Below are 19,696 nucleotides of genomic sequence, written 5' to 3'. Positions count from 1 at the left end.
ATGTGTGGAACTAAGAACGTCTTTAAAAACTTAAATAATCTATGATGTGACTATAATTACAGTTCTATTTCAATAATAAGAGAAAGGCATGAGTCTGCTTCATCAAATAAACATCTTTTTTCTTCTTTACGGATAAAGAATTATGAATTTTTAGTGAAATAATTACTTGAATAATCTTCCCATAATTATTGAAAATTGAATAATCACATGCCGTGTGTTTATGGCCAGTAATTCGAAATTTATCGATTTGCGAAGAGAAAATTAAATTAAAAATGTGATGAGAAATTTATGCAAAAATTAAATGAATATTGGCAGTAAAGTTATATAATTTGAGAGTAAAGTTTTGAAATGTGGACCATATTGCTGATGTATGGGCTGGTTGCTCAAACGTTCAACTGAATGAAGGAGCCCAAAAAGCACACATTACGTGACACCCTGATCCTGAGCGGACTCGATTAAATTCTTTTTATGGCCAGAGTAAAGTCGGCCTCTGACAAAATGAAGTCGGCTTCAGACCAGAGTGAAGTCAGCCTCTGACCAGAGTGAAATCTGTCGTAGACCTGGGTAAAATCAGCCTCAGACCTGAGGTGGGTTCCAGTGATGTCGGGTTCCGGTCAAAGTGAAGTCGTCCTCAGGCCAGAGTAAAATCAGCCTCAGAACAGAGTGAAGTTGGCCTCAGACCAGAGTGAAGTTGACTTAATATCAGATTTACGGTCATTTCTACGTTCTGTGCCTTCTGGATAGTGTCTTGCTCAGTTTCATCAATGTGTCATTTTGCATGCTTAAATGTCACGCAAATTAGAGTCAAAATATCTTAATAAATGGCAACTTTTAACAATCCCTGACTTAAGAATATACCCAATAATCATACCAAGCATCAGATCATTCCAAGTACAGCAAGAATACTCAAATGGTCTAGACTGTGTACACAAAAATTATTTTACCGTTAATAACCCACAATAATTTGTAAGAACACATCCATACATTCAGCATACCTCTTGTTCCATCAACAGAACTATTAAAATAATCAAAATTTGCCAATCATCAAAACAAGACGCTAATTCGTTAACACAATCCATGACGCAAGCCATCGTCGAAAATTCTTCTTCATTGACATTTTGGCAAATGATTTTTGCCCGACTGGAAAGCACCACAGCACAGCGAAACTTTCTTATTAGATTTCCTCTTGCATAAATTTTGCCTCATCTAAATAATTTAGAAAAATTATATTAAAAATGTTTAGAATGCAGACGCGACCCAACTAAAAAAAAAAGGGAAATGTATGAAAATATTTCAACAATCAACGTCATGGGTAAAATGACCTTTTTGTTCTTAGATTATGTTTATATACATGGATGGGAAATGTGTCTAGCTATGGGTGCCGCCTCTTTATTAATGCCGGCTGATTTTATATTTTACAATAAAAATGTTCAGTATGCTTACTATAAATATCTGCGCCATCATAATGCATAAGGTCGTTCATAAATGATGTGGGATGAAAAATTTGGGATTTTTGATTGTTTCTGAGCTATTTCGGTTGAAGTGGGAATGGTTCCAGAAAAAGGGAAGCCGAATGAGTTGATATCAATACGACAATCAAATGTCGGCGCCCTAGAGACCTCTTTGTGTTGTTGGGGATGTTCTTTCGATTGGATCATTGATATTTTCATTACAGAAGGAGAATGAGGTGAGAATGAAGGGACGGATTCTGAGCATATTACTGAGTTTACTAGCTCGAAAAGCACACGGAGCAGAAAAGGGAGAAAGTCTACTCCTAGGCCTAGGTAACCCAAAGAGGGCTGTATTCATAGGCAAGAGTGTACATATTCCTGAGTATGCTAGTCCAGAAGGCACACAGGGTAGAAAATGCATTATAGACTAAACTAACAGACGAAGAGACCGCTCTTAGGTACCAAAGTGCTCTTTTTCAGGACGCTAGAGTTCTCAATATCCCGAAATGGCATCGGAATTGGTTATCGATAGTGTAGCTATCTACCGACATTCTTTAAACGCGACAATTGGCCCCCGTTCGCCATAGCCAAGAAAGTAAGTAGGTAAGTGCTCGCTGTCCACTACCATGAAAGATGCTTGCTTAGCAATATTTGGTAAACTCTGGGAATTTCTTGTCATTTTCCTGACTGTGTGCTTTTCAGTTAACTCACACATCATTTACAAACTTCCCCTCACAACCTCTGTTTGTTCAGCTCACATAATTGGCCATAAAATGATAAATATTTACACTAAGACAAGAGAGAGAGCAGATAGCAATTATAGCAATTTAATTAAAGTAATTGGGGCTTAAAAACAAATAAAAAAGTAAACAGAAACAGAAAAAAATCATAAAATATGAATGGAAATGAAAGAACAGGAACGATATTTATTTTCCCATAGTCGAGCTGAACGATTTTAATGAAATAATAACAGAAACGTGAGTTATTATGAATTATTATTCGCATCCCATCAACAGCAACAATGTAATGTTGGAAATGGAACTGGAAAAATTTAAGGCAGGCAAATAAAATTGTTTTGATGAATTTTTCATTAATGCAATAATGAAGCTCATCGTTTTCATTACAGCAAGATAAGACGGGAATGGCAAGGCACGAAGAAAGCCGAACACGAAAATCGATACATGCTCAACATGAATGTCAATGAGCAGCCAAAAAACAACAATGACATTAGAAAATATTTAATGTACAAAATTTCTTTATTTTTTTATAGGAAGTAAGCTATTAGAACATTGAGTTTCACAATTGCGAATTCAATTTCACCTGATGTTTATTCTTCAAAAATTGTGAGGGTGCTTGTTGACTGACTTTTTTGGGAATTTTTTCTTCAAGAGGAAATTTATTCGTTGAATTAATGTTGAAGTTATTGAGTTAGAATGATGTCGTTGAGTTGAATGACATAAAATAAGGAATTGAATGAAGCAATTGAACTTGATGCTTTTTTTGGGGAAAAATCAAAGATCAAGGAGGTTTGAACCTTTTGAATCGAGTTTCCCGAAGTCTTGATTTCGATAACGATACCGATACCGGGACCGAAACATAGGGAACGAGACCGATTCCGGAAACGAGACCAATACCGGAATCGAGACCAATATCCTGACCGAAACCGAGATCGAGACTGCAAAGAGAATTCTACGAAGTTTCGGTGTCAACAAATCTCGTTTCTAAGACTAAAAATCCAGTTCACCCTCGTAGCATCGGAATCCCCCGTCAATAAATTTCTCCCTAATCATACTTTCGAGCATTCTAGACCTCGAGACACTACTGCAATTAAATATATTATAATTTGAATGACCTCTTCTGTCAATAAACTCAAAAAAGTCAATCAATATAAATTTACCAACAAATTGCCATGGATATTAATTTGACAAAATCATTTGCTATGCAATTCAAAGCCACAAAAATTTCACAAAATGGCATTTTATTGGCCTCAGCAACGCTGTAAAGATGATTTTATGAATATTTGATTATTCACAATAAAATTGCTATGGTATCACGTCAATGTCCATGCAAACAATTATTTGTTATATATTTAGACATAACCCGAGTAGCACAAGTTTGGTTATCGATTCGAAGTTCGGAACCAGCCCTAACAGACAAAGAACATGGTTTCATGGTATAGACATATCACTACGGTACCCTAAAGCGGTTTATTTGCCTGTTAGATCAAATCGATGGCATTCTGAGTTGGTGCCGGATTTGTTGTTATTTTGGCATGGCGCTGGATCAAAACCAGATTCAGCACCAAGTCAGAGGCATGTCGGCCAGGTGCCAATTTGTGTTATTTGGGTATATTGATGCTTATTTATCAATCAATGCTGTTAAAAATTTGCACAGAATTTTGGATAAAAGCTTCCGGAAGCTTCATTTTCAAAATTGAATTGTGCTGCTGTCTAGCATAATTTACATAACATAATTTAGTCTTTTCCAAAGCCACTTAACCTTTTCCAGCCTACTTCAATCTAATAAGCATCAAATCAATTCAATCAAGCACCAATTTAGCCAATTTCTGATCATTTTTTAACAAAAATATGAATAAAGCATCAACATTTTTAATAGAAAGGTCAAAGGTCTCTTAGAACAAGTGCACTTACCATACCATACCATCCACTCATACATATTTGATTGACATTCATACATAACAAATATGGAAATTAAATTGCCGGTCGAATAACCAATGAATAATTAAAATGTGAGTCTATAATGCTCATTTTTGTTATCATATCCACTTTGTTTTATGTTCATAATGTCAATACTAGGGTTGCTCATAAATTGACCCATATTAATAAGTCAATGAGTGTGGGCCGTATTGTGTATTACTGTCAATGACTAGACATGCCATTAATGGTCAGATATTAAAAATTTTTAATCTCATTAATTTTTCATGTAAATCTTTTCGGTCACAGATTGATAACTTAATTGGATATAATTAAAATGCATTATGCTGAGTTCTCGCGAGAGTGACAACAATCTGTAAAGATCAATCGACTTGATAATTTAATTGATGTGATTAAAAAGTAAAATAGCACTCGATTATCAATATGGAATGGGTAAATGGCACATGTGTTGATATACTATTCCACTTTTTTACTGACTGACTACTTGTAATTGGTTGAATTTGTTTGACCACACGAATCATAAATCATAATCAAGTGCATCAAATGTCTCATTATCATGCAAACGTAAAATGATTTTAAATTGAGAACATTTTTTTGAAGTTAGACATGATATGATTCATGGTTTGGGAAATTGTGTCTTGCGTGTGTTTGATGTGGCTATTGCGGTCTTTGCGAGATATAGTGTGATTATTACATTTGCTAAAATTATAGATAAACTAGTGATTGACTTTGAATTGTAATCAAAGAATCAATTATTTTATGCACGATAAGGTTCGGTTGAGAACTGCAGGCCTGCATTTTCTGCATTATCGACGGTTAGGGTACGATATCTCAATCCCTAGATCGAGTACTATACTTCCCAGGATAGTTGTGCTTTCGGTCTCCAGAAATTGTTTAGACCAAGACTTCTGGATACCTTAGCGCAGGCTTGCAGTTTTGGACTATTTCTTACAGTTTGTCCAAGTCTGCATGCCTGCAAAACTTAAACGAACACATAATATACAATAATCCCAAGCAGCACAAAGCAGCCCCTGTCACATTCAGCCGGGATGGTGGTACCAGAGCAATTTCACATCTTACCGCGTCTTACTGTCTTACTATAGGCCTGAATTTATGCATTTTAGATTCGTAGGCTAGCAATTTTGGGTTAACCTTACAGTTCGTCCAAAGCCTGCAATTTTGGACGAACACTAATGTACAATAGAAAATTTTGAAGGCTTTTAATAAAAAAGAACGGCGTCACGGTGGTATCAAAGCAACTCCAGTCTTTCTGTTAATACGGTAATGAAGCGGTTCCCTAGCGAACACATCGTTCACTTCGGCAGTGCATTCCTATCTCTATGCCGACAATCAACTCATCCTTTTTGATCAAAGGATTAAAAAATTCTCTTTCAAAAAAAATTCCAATTTGCATAAAATCTTCGCCAACAAGTTCGACAATTCCCCATTGTGATATTGACATACATAGACAATATTTTTATGGCCATGCACACGGTCATTGAAAAGAGTCTCACTCAATTCGAAGAGTCTCATGAAACCAATGGCAAAAAAAAAATGTTCTCAATGAACAAAAACAGAATATCATCAAGCACGTCAACTGGAGTGCATCGTGTAAAAAAATGCAAATCGCCATCATTACGATTGTATATCTACGTACAATCGTAGTAGGCACGGAGTGAAATTTTTTTGCAAAGCTCTAGACAGTCCAATTTAGAATATTTGTATTACTTAAAATTGATTCATATTCATGTAGGCAGGCATAATTTAAATGTTGAATATTTATATAGACATAGAAATCTTACGAATTAACATTTTGCATTATAAGAGATAACAAGTCGGTACTTAATACAATGGGAAGAAATTGTTTTTCAACTTCACATGAAATTCAATTTATTTTTTTTTTGTGCGAGAACTTAACAGTAAATTGGATATCTACTGACATCATTATTGGGTTCATTAAATAAATTATAGCAAATCATTGCGTCTCTAGTCTTTTGTCTCTATGACTTACTTTTACACTGACTAGTTGTGAATTTGAATACAAAGTTTAGTGAAAACAATCATTAAATAGTTAAGATGAAATTGAGTTTCAAGGTCTAGGAAAGTGATGGACAAGCTTTTACTCTTCTCGTCACTTTTACTCAATCGCACGCAACATACAGTTCATGACACTTCCAAAACATACTAGTGTGTCGCGACACACAGGTTGCCCATCCCTGATCTAGTACAAATTAGATCAAACAACTTCTCGATTTTCAAAGAAAATTGTTTGCACTTGACGTGATGATTCTATTCACGGAAGATTCTCAAGGTGCTAATAATTATCAACACATTGATTATTGCGATTTATAAATTGTAAAATGTGAAAACTGGGAGATGAGAGTTATTTACTTAATTAATGTGTGGTTGCTAATAATTTCTAGAGAATCTTTGTGGTTTACATTCATTGCAAATATACATTACGACTGTTTTGGAAAATGATTATCATGTCTTATGACTTTGAATTGATTCGGGTTTGCCAGGTTGAGTCATTTTGTTCTAGAATTGATGAATTATTTTTATTTGAGTGATTTGGATGCGGTGTTGAAGTGTTATAAGAAGTATATGCAAGCTAAAGATAAAATTGCAATGGCAAGCGGAAGACTCTCTCATTTAATTTTATCATCACTTCTGAGTCAAAAGGAACTAAATCTAGAGTACAAATTAGACAATACGTTCTCATCTTTAAAAGACAAAGAGCCTGCTTTTATTGTACAGTACCAAGCTTCTTTGAACTTAGTCTTTTAGGGGTTACTACCATTGTGACGTCCAGGAACTATGTCAGTTCTTAGACTGCATAAATGCATACTGTAGACACCGAATACTCAAGAGAGATAATTCAATAACTCTCCCAAGCAGCACAATGAAGTAAACAGCATTTTTTGACGATTAATTGGATCCTATAATTTCTATCCAGCTGCACAATGCAGTGAACCGCATTTTTGAGGTACAGACAGATCGAGACAAGCTGGCATGGTGTCGTTAGTGGCAGTCAACAAAGTCGACAAACTGACCCTAACGACGCGGGTTCGATTCTAGAGAAGTCTAATCGGATTCGGAAACTTCTTTGCTGTTTCTGGTCACACCAACTCGGATTGAGAATTCGCGAAGGTATTGACAGGTTTTTCAGTTGATACAACAAAGTATCGGTGCACTAGCAAACATGTTAGGGGACATGCTGTTTAGATCTGTTCCGCAGTGCTACCCAAATGCTCATTTCTGTTCACAAAACTCAACATCATCGATAAAAAGAACATGACTGAACAGCTTTCTTCTTAAAATTTGTATTTATAGGAGCCAAGCATACACAAGCTACCTTTAAAATAATAATACAAAATATGATTATGAAATGGTTGTTTTTGTAGATTTTTGTAACCTATTTTTGGATCATATTCAACCGAATCTATAACCAAAATGCTTTAAATTGTCTATAAATATGCACACTAATGTTATTCAGCATCCAAAGTAGCTATGTTGCCAAATTTTAAACGATCATAAAATTCCAAATTTTATTTATCAAACATGTTATAACTGAGTAATCGGGTTCCTACATGCGTACACAAAAATTCATAACTGAATTATGATTCACTCAACCTGAATAAATTATAGTAAATGATAATTGTGATTTCTTAGTTCATATCACATGACGCAAATGAATTCGGTTCCTTTAATGTCATTATACTCAAATTTTACCTCAAAATTAAATTCTTCGTCGGCATTTTTCATTCCGTCACACAACCGAGAACAGTGAGAATCATTCTACTTTTGCAAATTGATGTTAATTTATCTTACTTCTCACAAATATGTATGCCTATATACTCTTTTTTTAGATGCTTCGCGTGATATGAATAACGATATAGACATACATTGAAATACAATTATTATTGTTATGTGAATGACTGAACTGAATTGGCAGTAGAAAATAAAATAAATAAATGTACAAAATGAGATGAAAAATAATTATTATTGGTATGATGAAAATTAACAAGCACAGCAGAAAATATTTTTAATAGAAAATCGATACAATTTTTTATTTTGTGAGGTTGCTGTTGGATGTCATGTCAAAATTGGATATGGATTTTTTTTTTTTTGGAAACTAGTATTCAAGGGTCAGACACTATTGAAAAATTTTATAAATCCAATTTTTACAATTTCTTCCATATAGAAATTGTAAAAATTGTAGAAATTGCAATTTACAATTTTTCTCCATATAAAAATTGTAAAAATTGTAAAAATCAAATTTCACAATTTCTTTTCATACAAAAATTGAGAAAAATTGTATTTTTACAATTTTTATGGAATTATTATGCTACACGTGTTTTCTACAATCAATAGAGATTAAAGCGTATAAATTCATTTTTTTAGGGGTTTTCACCTTAGTAACAGAAAATTGAGCCTAAATTTGGTTTTCCTGTGGATTTTTTAGTCTAATATAAGAAATTCAATACAAAATTTGATTTTTCCGATGGGTTTTTCACTTCGAGTAAGAAACCCGAGGCGAAATTTGGCTTCTCTGAGAAGTTCTTCGTCCTTAATGAGAAACCCGAGGCAAAATTTGACATTTTTGAGAGGTTTTTTGCCCTTAATGAGAATTCAGAAGCAAAATTCGGTTTTTTGAGAGGTTTTTCGAACTTATTAAGAAACTCGAGGAAATATTCGGCTTTTTTTGAGAAGTTTTTCGGTCTTAATAAGAAACCCGAGGCAAAATTTGGCTTTTCCGAGAAGTTTTTCGCCCTTAATGAGAAACCCGAGGCGGAAATTCGGCTTTTCCGAGAGGTTTTTCGAACTTATTAAGAAACCCGAGGCGAAATTTGGCTTCTCTGAGAAGTTCTTCGCCCTTAATAAGAAACCCGAGGCAAAATTTGGCTTTTCCGAGAAGTTTTTCGCCCTTAATGAGAAACCCGAGGCAAAATTCAGCTTTTCCGCGAGATTTTTCGCCCTTAATAAGAAACCCGAGGCAAAATTTGGCTTTTTTGAGAAGTTTTTCGCCCTTAATGAGAATCCCGAGGTAAAATTTGGCTTTTCCGAGAAGTTTTTCGCCCTTAATGAGAAACCCGAGGCAAAATTCGGCTTTTCCGAGAGGTTTTTCGAACTTATTAAGAAACCTGAGGTAAAATTCAGCTTTTTTTGGGAAGTTTTTCGGTCTTAATAAGAAACCCGAGGCAAAATTTGGCTTTTCCGAGAAGTTTTTCGGTCTTAATAAGAAACCCGAGACAAATTTCGGCTTTTTCGCGAGATTTTTCGCCTCTAATAAGAAACCTGAGGCCAAAATTTGCTTTTTCGTGATAGTTTTTAATCCTAATATAAGAAAATCAATTCATTTTTCATTGCTTTGCAACAAATTTTTAGAGAAAAATAAATAGAAAATAGAATTTTTCAGAGTTCACGCTCTGTTTTAAGGATATCGACACAAAATCAAAACGAATAACTATGAATTTCAGTGTTTTTAATAGCACTTTATAAGTGTAAATAATTAAAAATATATAAATTTAATGAAAAATATTATATTTTGTCATTATAATCATTAATATCATCAAAAATTATAGAAAGCAATCTGAAAAAATATTTTTCTCTTTTTAAAGACTTGAAAAAGTTTTCAGTTAAAATAAAAAGAATTACAATTTCTACAATTTTTCACAATTTTGTCCATACAAAAAATTGTAAAAATTGTAGAAATTGTAAAAATCCAATTTTACAATTTTTTTTCTAAGAGAAATTGTAAAAATTGTAGAAATCAAATTTTTTACAATTTCTTCATACAAATTTTAAGAAATTGCAATTTCTACAATTTTAAAAATAGTGTCTGACCCTTGCTAGTATTAGAGATACAGAGACTGAGTTTTGATGGTGAAATTCAGAGTTTTGAGATTGAAAACTCGGATATTATACCCGATCAGCACACTATATTCGATAGGGCACCGCTATGCTTCAGCATTAATGGCTAGAATATAATTTAATGTAGGGTTTTTTTTTTAGCAAAATTGGTACTGCGATCGATGATCTGTTGTACCATCTCATATTCTCTACAGCGATAAAACTCGCAGTTGTCCTTATTGCATCATGACAGAGGATTTTGACCGATTTATGTGACGAAACATCCGATTCGCTTATTGTGCTGCTTGGTTTGGTGATTGAAACTTTGAAAATCGTTTTATTATGAATTCTGAAGTTAATGAAATCAATGCTAATGGTTCAAGTACAAACAATTGGTTACTTAATCTGAAATTTGATAATATCCGCTCATCAGTCATGTCAAGAAACTCTTAAATTATTCCGATTATATCAGGCCGAAAAATTTGAATGTCTCAGAAAGATTATATAAAATAAATTTGAGAATTGGCAAATAATGGGTAATTTAGGCCTTAACATAACATTCGGATCCACATTGTCTAACGGTGTCTAACTTGAATTATTAATCAAATTTTTGAATATTTTGACATGAATTCTGAAGTTTTTTCTTTCTTAAAGTGTAAGTCAGAATTGGCAGGACTCTTTTAGAGTCTATTGAAGTCCGGACCGATTTTCGATTTCTAAGATTCCATTTGAAGTTCATTGGAGTCTAACTTCCAGAAACCTGCCAATTCTAGTTTACCGGCTCAAGTTTACCAGCGAGCTGTGTCTTTACTAACAGGAACTGGAACTGGAACAGCTTTTAACTTGCTCTGGTTCCTGTCTTCTACCACTCTTCACCTCAAATATAATCATAATATGCATCAATTGCATCTCAACTTAATTAACCCATATTCATAAAATTTACATATTTCCCGCCAAAAACACCGGCTCACCATGACCTTTAAACAATGAAAAAGAAGTTAGCACAGAAATGAAATCTTTTCAACATCATCCTACATCCAAAAACATGAGAAATACTACAAAAACGGTAAGAAAAATTTAAAATATGCTGAAGTTCACTGAACCGGAATAACCGGAACGGTATATAACCAAATGGACATTATGTGTTAAAATGTCACAACTTTCAGTAATTGAAGGTAGACGATACACAAACTCTGATAGACATATAAAGACGTGCACGGAAGTTCGCTACCGATTACTCATTTTATTTGACTAGTGTGTAATTAAATTCATTAAATAAATTCAATTATTAAACGCTTAGTTTCTCCATTTACAGTAAATCACTGAATCGACAACAAAAAAGCAAAGTTGAAAATAAACATTATCAAATTAATCTATACGTAAAATGCTTGATTGGTTGGAGTTTTGAGTACTTAATTATAGTAATAGAAACAATTTTAATATTTAATTTCATTGCTTATATTTTTGATGATCAAGTTTAGTTATTTTGTTGATTTTTTGGACATTAGTTATGAAAACGTGTTATAGTTCGTGTCTGTTGATGATAGCTGTTTAGAATTTTATAGTGTTTAATTTTTTATAACCCATATTAACATTTTATTAGATAAGTTGTTGGAAAATTTGACGGAATTAGACAATTTGTTGGAATTTTATGCTTGATATGAACATAAGGACGTCGTAGGCTATTACAGTTATACTAGTTTATGGTTTATTAGTTATAATAGGTCTAATTAGAGAAAACGATTAAGTTATGCAAAAGAATCGACTTTAGATTGTCAAATGACTTATTTTGGGATCTTCAAATTTTTGTACTCGACCCTAACAGGCAAAGTATGGTAACTTTCATGGTATATGTATCTAGAAAGATCACATCAATACCTAAAAGCGGTTAGAACCCCTAACAAGGAAAGAGACCGCTTTTAAGGTATCGTAGTGGTCTTTCTGTATCTTTGCCAGTTAGGGAACTAGACAGCAATTGCACATTAACTTGCCATCAACTAGTTATAACCTATATTTGTCCACTTGAGGTACTTTCACTAGCACGTGATACTTGCTAACCTACACTTTACTAACTAAACTAAAAAACTCAAAGTGGCTTAACACATTTTAATTAGGCATCTTCATTTGAGCAAATATGACAAAAAACAGTTGGATAAGTAGTCTAGGTTTGCCGACAAAATGTATATCATGAAAGAAAGTTGCTGATTAATTATTTACTTAGACTGTATTTACTATTAATTTAGAACTTATTTGACAAATGTTCAAAATTTCATATCAGCATACATTTTAGTAGGTTCATCACAGAAAAGACACATCATTAAAAAAAATATGATAAAGTCTACGTGTACCAAGAAGGCACTGCGGAGAACGCTTTTAAAGCTCTGCTAAACCTAATTCAATCTTTTACTAATTCATAATGGAACCGTCCTATTTTTGGCAGCCTTGTCGACCACAAACGGAGATGGCTTCCATTTCCATCAGCTTGAAGATGTTCAACCTCTGTTTCGACAAATTTTGGATACTAAGATCAAAACTAAGGACCGGAATCGAGAGAACAAGAGAATTTTCACTGAAATTTCGGTCTATAAAAATTTAAATGCTGATACCGGTAAGTTTCTTGTTTTCTGTATCAAGAGATCTTTATAGTGAGAGAATTAGGAACAAGAGCTACAAGATTACGTTACAAATATAATACTGATAGAACGTCCTTGATGGTATCACATGTATGCTAATAGAAAATCAAAATTAGAGCCATTATTTATTCAAAACTTAGATTTAAAAGTTGTATTCTTGATCTTACATCATCAATAGTTAATACGAAATGTATCACTTATTACTTATGCTTAATATGGACTATTCTGGATAGTTAGTTTGACAATTGTGTTAATACAATTATTATTACCCTTTTTAATACAATGCTAAGCTTGTCTAATAGTCTTTAAAATGCAGCACCAAACCAGTTAGTCATAGCTTTAAAATTGACAATCTGATAAGGCTTTGAACCTTCCCAAAAAAACAATTGATGGTTTTCCATTTAAAATCATATTAATTTTCCCCAAAAAAATAATCAAATTAAATTTTGAAATTTATTATTTTTTTATCTCTTTTTAAAGCGTAGTAAAAACAAAATTTATTATTGAATATTTAAACACATGTATCCAACAAATTACCCGTAATTTTCCAAGGCAATAATTTTTATTTTTATTTTCAATAAGCGTTTGCATCAACAGAGCACTAATAAAGGGAAATATATTTTTATTGCGCCTTTACACTCCGATTATCTTTTATCACTAATATTATCATTTAAGGACATAACATCATATGTGCGTAAGGAATTGAAAGCGCCGACATGTGACTTTTGGGTCTAAAAATAAAAGTCATACATTTTCGTCATTGTCTTTTTAAACCACATAATGCATAATTTTAGAAAAAATACATAAACTTTTTGCAAAGAGCATACAGCACACAGAGAAAAGGAACTTTTTCCGTGCACCGAGAGATGAGAGAAAATTTTTTTCATTTTTTTTTTCTGGGTTTGGTCGATTTTTTTTTGTTTTTCCAATTTTCTTCCTTCATCAAAACAAGAAACATAATTTTCCGACGATATTTACGAGTGTTGATAGGCAAATGTTGTGTCGAACATCAGCATGAATCACATACATGCAATTTATTTAATGATTTTATCTCATTTCCATTTTCATATCACTTACTTTGTTATGCTAAAAATTCTCATATTCTTTTTTGTGAATTTTAAGACACTTGACATATTATTTTATTCTCTATGATCTTTAACATTACTATTATTTTTTGTCACTACATCTTTCACTTTCACTATTGACTGCTCAATCTCTTTCTCAATCTTCTCTGCCTTATTTTTTCTCTATTTATTTAAATTTATTTTTTTTTCTGCTTTATTTTGCTATTTCTTTTTTAGATGGCAAGAGAAATATTTCTTTCTTTCATATTCGGTCACTTTCGCCTTTTATGCGTCTATTCACATCGAGTTGCAAAATCAAAATAAACCTTTGGATGTATAAAGGCACAACAATATAACTTCGATAAATGAACAGTTATATAAATACGATATGAGCGGCATCTGATTGTGGATATACGAGTTAAGTTATTTTATTGTAAATTTCATGATGATTTTGGGTCTATACATGAAATTTTTGGGTCTATACATGCTTTTGTGTGGCACGTGGTTGTTAATTTTATGATCCACATATAATTTAATTATAATTCAATTAATTGTGGCTTAATTAATGAGCGAAGAAAATTTGATATTTTTTACAGGTTCTGTTTATGCCTGCACAGATGAGAATTTTCAGTAAATTGACATGTCTGTTAATTGAATGCTGTGTGACACTTTTGTAATTTTCAAAGAGTTTTTCTCAATTATTACTTTCAAAGATCAGAGACTTGTTTGACATGTAGTTTACGTATTATAGATGAAAATTGCGTAGTTACTTACCCAGTTGTGACACAAAAAATATCTAAATTTGAATCTGACCGATTTTTGGTGTGTATCACATCACTCATAACGAGATTATTACGTTCAAGATGTTGTAGATTATTACAATATATGCAAAATGGTATTGCCAATATTTTAAATATCACTGAAAACTTAATGTCACTGTCAGTGAGATTTCTCAATTACATTAATGACTTTTGATGAATTTTCAAAGTGAAATAAGTGACAATTTCATTATCAGAGTTTGCTTTCAAGTTTATTGGATATTTATAATGCGAAAATTAAGCAAATTCACCTCTTCTTTAAGTTTGAATACTCAGTGATTAAATATCAAATCTAAATTAGTTTATAACGGTTATTTCGAACTCAAATTATATATCCATACATATCACATAGTTGAAAGCCCTTTTTCTATAAAACATCATTCTATTTTTGAATTCTGAAGAATAAACATCATTGTGAATAATTAAATCCATTTGGAAGTTGTTTAATTAAGCTTATTAATGAATTAGCATTGTGTGCATCCACAATAACTAGAATTCTAGGCTAGAATTCTTCATCAATCATAAAATTCCCTCCAATTTAAAACATCTAAAGAAGAAAATAAGCATGACAAGTTACGAAACATTGCAATACATTTGTATTAAGTTATATCTAGATAGATATTCTTATAAGACTCCAACAAGTATCTTATTTTTCACAAAAGTCATTTATGTAAACAAAATTACTCAAATTGTGCCAAAATTAGAAATAATTTCAAAAATTCACACAAACCATTAAAATTAAATCAAAATCACACAAGCAATGGAAGTAAACTCACTTTACGAAGACGAAGAACATGAAGATATCCTAGAAAACATTTCAAATGTCGAAAGATTCCACAAACGACTAGAAATGTACAGAATTCATTCAAATGATTGTAAAATAAGAGTGGACCAAACCACAGAGCACATACACGAGCAACAGCTTAATGAAATTTCACTGCTTCAAAATAAACCGAAGGAGCAAAAGAAGAAAAGAACGAACAAAAAAGGATTAACGAAACAAATTGAACTTAATCCGGTAAATGACAATTTCTCTTGCAGTATTAATGTTTTTAAAGCATGTTCCGTATTTTTCAGAAGTTAATGAAAAATCAACAGCAGTTGTGTCAATCATCTCAACAGCAAACAGCTACATTTAAAAATCCATCACAATGCAGTGGCCACAAAATCGATGCTTTTCATCAGAACATTTACGTGCAGCAACAAAGTATTCAGATGCCGTACGTAAACGATATTTATATCAAGCCAGAGCCATGTTACAGTCCTGATAATGAGTTTGAGGATCTTGACTTTAATGGAATGGCAAATTTAATGGATCAGCCTGTCGGTCCGGAACTATTAAAATTAGATGAAGATTTACATCCACAACAACAAGTGCCATTATTCGCTTTGCCTCAATTCACACAATTTGATGATCAAAGTAAATTTAAAAATGTTTACTTTAATCCCAACTATTTCCCATAACTGAGAGAGAAGAAAAAGACTTTTTTATGACTTTAAATTAATTTATTTTTTATTTTTATTATGTATCACGTACTGTTTACAAATTTTATTAATAATTGTGCAGGGGTGAGGTTTTCCTTCATAAAAAAAATTCTTTTACATAAACAATTTTTCTTTTTCTAGAAATTTTCCTGACCTATCCCTATGTCAATAGCATTAAGGTAGTCTTACACAAATTTATTTTGATAACTTACAATATTTTTGTATGTGTGGGTAGGATTTTATGATTTGTTTATGTTATTTGACATCATATCTTGTAAATTCTTATTCATTCAAATTTTCATATTTCGCAAATATTTTGTAGCCGACCAGCAGCTACAATTAATAAATACTTTTTTTTTCGCGTAGAGGTCGAGGTTTAACTTTGTTGGTGCAATTCTGACTAATTATTCGAAAAGAGTCTTAAATAAGTCTTGAAAGTCATGTTTTAACAATATAAATAGGGATTCGGTAATAATCAAACTCGTTGATATCAAAGATGGTGCATTCAAACTATTCGGTAGATGACCTTTGGTGCAGAGCTCCAAGTCGAGTCTGATTTAGAATGGAAAAGCCATTTCTACACCATCTGCCTTCCAGACCAGTATTGACTTCCCTTTCCCATATTTTTATAACACCTTACATTTTCATTACTTCTGGTACTTGATGTAGATTCATATAAACCTGTCTGTAAATCATTTCTCAACTGAGCTATTAATTCTTCTTGGCATCCTTTGTGAATCCAACACAATTCAAAAGAAGCTGTAGATGATTCACCAGCAAGTATGCTCTCATTGTTCAGGTGTCAGCTGTCAAGTAATTTAATGCCAGATTGTTCAAAACTGCCAAATAATTCTTATTCTTTATTAGTCATTCCATTTGACTGTAAGTATCCATTACCGGAAAAATCAATTACTTAGTCAGAATAGCTCACAAGTGCTAAATGAAAAGTGATAGCTCCCTTAAGACTCATATGCACGTACTCTTGGCCTCAAATTTCGCATTAATTTTTAGATTAATTGCGCAAATTATAATTAAACTAGTTGTGGACTCACCCCCGAACTCATAGAAAGTTTTTAGAGCGATATAATTTATGAACACATTTTTAACATTTCAATTATAATCCCAGGTAATAAAATCTCGACAGACAAATTAATTCTCGTATTTTTTGTTACTTTTTTCTCACTTTTTTCTTAGAAAAATGTTTTTTTAGAGTACGGAAGGGGGTTCTCGATTTGAATAATTGCTTTAGTTTTAGATGAATTGTCCTCAAATTAGGTATTTTACAATATTTTAGGATTCTGTCAAGAACCGCAATTGTAAGATTCGGTCAAAAACCGGCTTTTTTAGATGCGCAGGTTTGCAGTTTGGGGATGTATCTTATAGTTTGTCCGAGGCTGCAGGTTTTATAATTTTGGATGAACCCTACAATTATTGATGGCCGAAACTAAATTGAGTTCGGCATTATTCGCTAAGAACCGATTGAAATTTGTATGAAATGTTATACTTCACAAGTGCCAGCAGAAATATTAACATTCTAATTTTTATCGGTTTTTAGCGAGCCAAAGCGAATCCAAGTCGACGTCGATCGCAAAATTTGCTTTTCATAGAACAACTTTTGAATTAAAACTGAATTATTCAAACCGAAGACCCCCTCTTAATGCATCTATTAATCTTTACTGCTAATCTAAAAAGTTAATGTACTTGAAGAGTATTGCCGGTAAATTAGTTTCACACAAATTATAATATGTCACATTGTAGTTTTTGTTGCCGTAATTTGTTGAATAAATGTTGTCTCGTACTTTATTACGAGCTAAATGCTTGAGTGAAAATGCATTCTTCTGTGGACGTTGCAGATATTTTACATTTTTATGTTTGCCGTAATTTATGATTAAAAACTCTATTGCATCCTTAACTTCCTGTGTGTCGAAGCAAAAGTATCGAATTTTATTCCAATATTTATCATCAATGAAGAAATTGGTACAAAATGGCAAGATTGTTCTCATTACTTCAATATTTGTTGATAAATCACCGTGCTTAATTATAGTTCCACCAAATGTTAACGACCGTAGAAAGTTCAATAATTCTAGATTCACATCACATTCATTTTCTTTCAAGTAAGTCAAATTCCTAATCAGTCTCCATTTAGCATTTTCATCACCTAATTTTGTCACAATACCAAAGCCAATGTTGTTATAAATCTCATTTAATTCCGGAACAATATTATTTATTTTAAGGAAGTCCATGATGACTGGAAAGTTAACGTCATTTGTGCTGAGCATTTGTTCAATAAACAATGAAAAGTCGGTGACTTCATAGTCATTAATAAACATTTTAAAGTCATCATTGGCATCATTGGTGGCCTCTTTTGATCTTGAGTAAGGATCTACTCGCGGTAATGTTTTTATGATGAGAGAAATAAATGAAAAAGAAGAAGTAAATTAATTAATTAATAATATTTCATTTTAATGAATGTTTTTCTTATTACGCGAGGATTTTTCTTCACATTATTGCAATTAAAATGAAATTTTATTATTATAATGTAATATAATCGATGGACACTGTCAGGAGTGTCATGTTCATTTTTGATGCCTCATATATCAATTAGGCAGTTAAATTAATTATTTTGAGAATTATTTGGTGCTAGCAGATATGTTGAGTGATAAGCACTTATCACCTTGAGTGAACATGGTTCAGCTAGGACATAAATAAACTCTTCCAGGTTTAATAATTTGAGAAAAAAAATTATGCAAATTCAAAATTATGAGTTAACGGCTTTCGAAATTTCAAATCACAATTTCGAATTTTTTTCGAATATTGTTGTAAACAAACTTAATATGAACATTTGAAAAATCTAGAAAAAAGACATTAAAATCTACTTAGATGTTGCTTGTAAACTGATCTTGCTATCACTACATATCTGCTTTACAGCATGGAATAATCCAAATCTTGATTTTCTAGTGTCTGAGACACAAAATTTGAGTCAAAATTTTCACATAAATTTGAAGAAAAAGAATCATCCCGCAAATTACGTATTTCCTGCATTTCTCGTCCAACGCATTTCCCCAACTTACCTTTGACGGAAATTTGGCGTGAAAATGAAACAGCTGAGATTTCCATCGTCACAAAAAAGTCACGAAAACACACTGATTGTGATAAAAAATTGTGAAACAGATGGATATGCTGCTCAGATATATTTACAAATAACACGTCCTGTGGCTATTTGGATGAGCGGCGATGTATGATAGTAGAAGAAGAGAGAATTCGTGTCACGAGTGAAGATAATAAAGAGTTTAAGATTTTCGCGTGTTAAAGACTGTGACAATGGGCGCGGAATGAAAAATTGCTTTTAATTTTCTTTTACTACGCAGAAAAGGTGTCGATGATTTAATTAATAGGAGACTGTCACGATCACCAAAATATTTAATAAGCTGTGATAATACCGCACATAAATTTAATAGCTTTTAATTTGTCTCAAACAAATTTTTTTCACTTTTTTAATTTAATTATTTTTTCACGTCTTTTTTCACTGAAGTCAAATGTGAAACTGACGAGATGTCTGGCGATGAATGAATAAACTTTACGTTTATATTTTTGTTTTCATCACAAAGAGAAAAATGAAAATGATGAAAACCAATTTTTTTCTGTGGAAAAGTCGGAAAATATAATTTTTTTTTCTTTTTGATGTTTGCTTTTTACATAGAATTGCAATACATCCAT

General features: G+C 32.3%; 2 protein-coding genes across 2 annotated transcripts in view; both read right to left on the bottom strand.

Annotated features, from left to right (window-relative positions):
- The window catches only part of Mgat4a (alpha-1,3-mannosyl-glycoprotein 4-beta-N-acetylglucosaminyltransferase a), a 46,365-nt gene extending 32,388 nt beyond the window's left edge, over positions 1–13,977 (bottom strand). Inside the window, exon 1 of the mRNA XM_070636304.1 lies at positions 13,690–13,977. The gene's annotated coding sequence lies outside the window, so the exon portion shown is untranslated. The remainder of the gene's footprint in view (positions 1–13,689) is intronic.
- A 3,349-nt stretch (positions 13,978–17,326) lies between these two features.
- LOC139087496 (uncharacterized) lies at positions 17,327–19,549 on the bottom strand. The gene is made up of 2 exons (XM_070636325.1): positions 19,051–19,549; positions 17,327–18,362 (listed from the first exon to the last, which is right to left on the bottom strand). Exons 1-2 carry the CDS (start codon positions 19,094–19,096, stop codon positions 17,659–17,661), a joined length of 750 nt encoding a protein of 249 aa, XP_070492426.1. The 5' UTR covers positions 19,097–19,549; the 3' UTR covers positions 17,327–17,658.
- Positions 19,550–19,696: the final 147 nt, after the last annotated feature.

Source organism: Chironomus tepperi, unplaced genomic scaffold (genome assembly GCF_022539635.2).
Source record: "Chironomus tepperi strain 1889 unplaced genomic scaffold, CSIRO-AGI_Ctep_v1 contig_123, whole genome shotgun sequence".
NCBI lineage: Eukaryota > Metazoa > Arthropoda > Insecta > Diptera > Chironomidae > Chironomus > Chironomus tepperi.
This window is presented reverse-complemented; position numbering and strand designations above follow the sequence as displayed.

What these genes read in the sequence shown, in the direction of transcription:
- LOC139087496 (XM_070636325.1), bottom strand. Translation starts at nt 19,096, where the DNA reads ATGGAAATCTCAGCTGTTTCATTTTCACGCCAAATTTCCGTCAAAG. An exon ending in ACGCCAAATTTCCGTCAAAG is followed by an intron (nt 18,363 to 19,050) that starts GTAAGTTGGGGA and finishes TACCGCGAGTAG; the next exon opens with ATCCTTACTCAAGATCAAAA.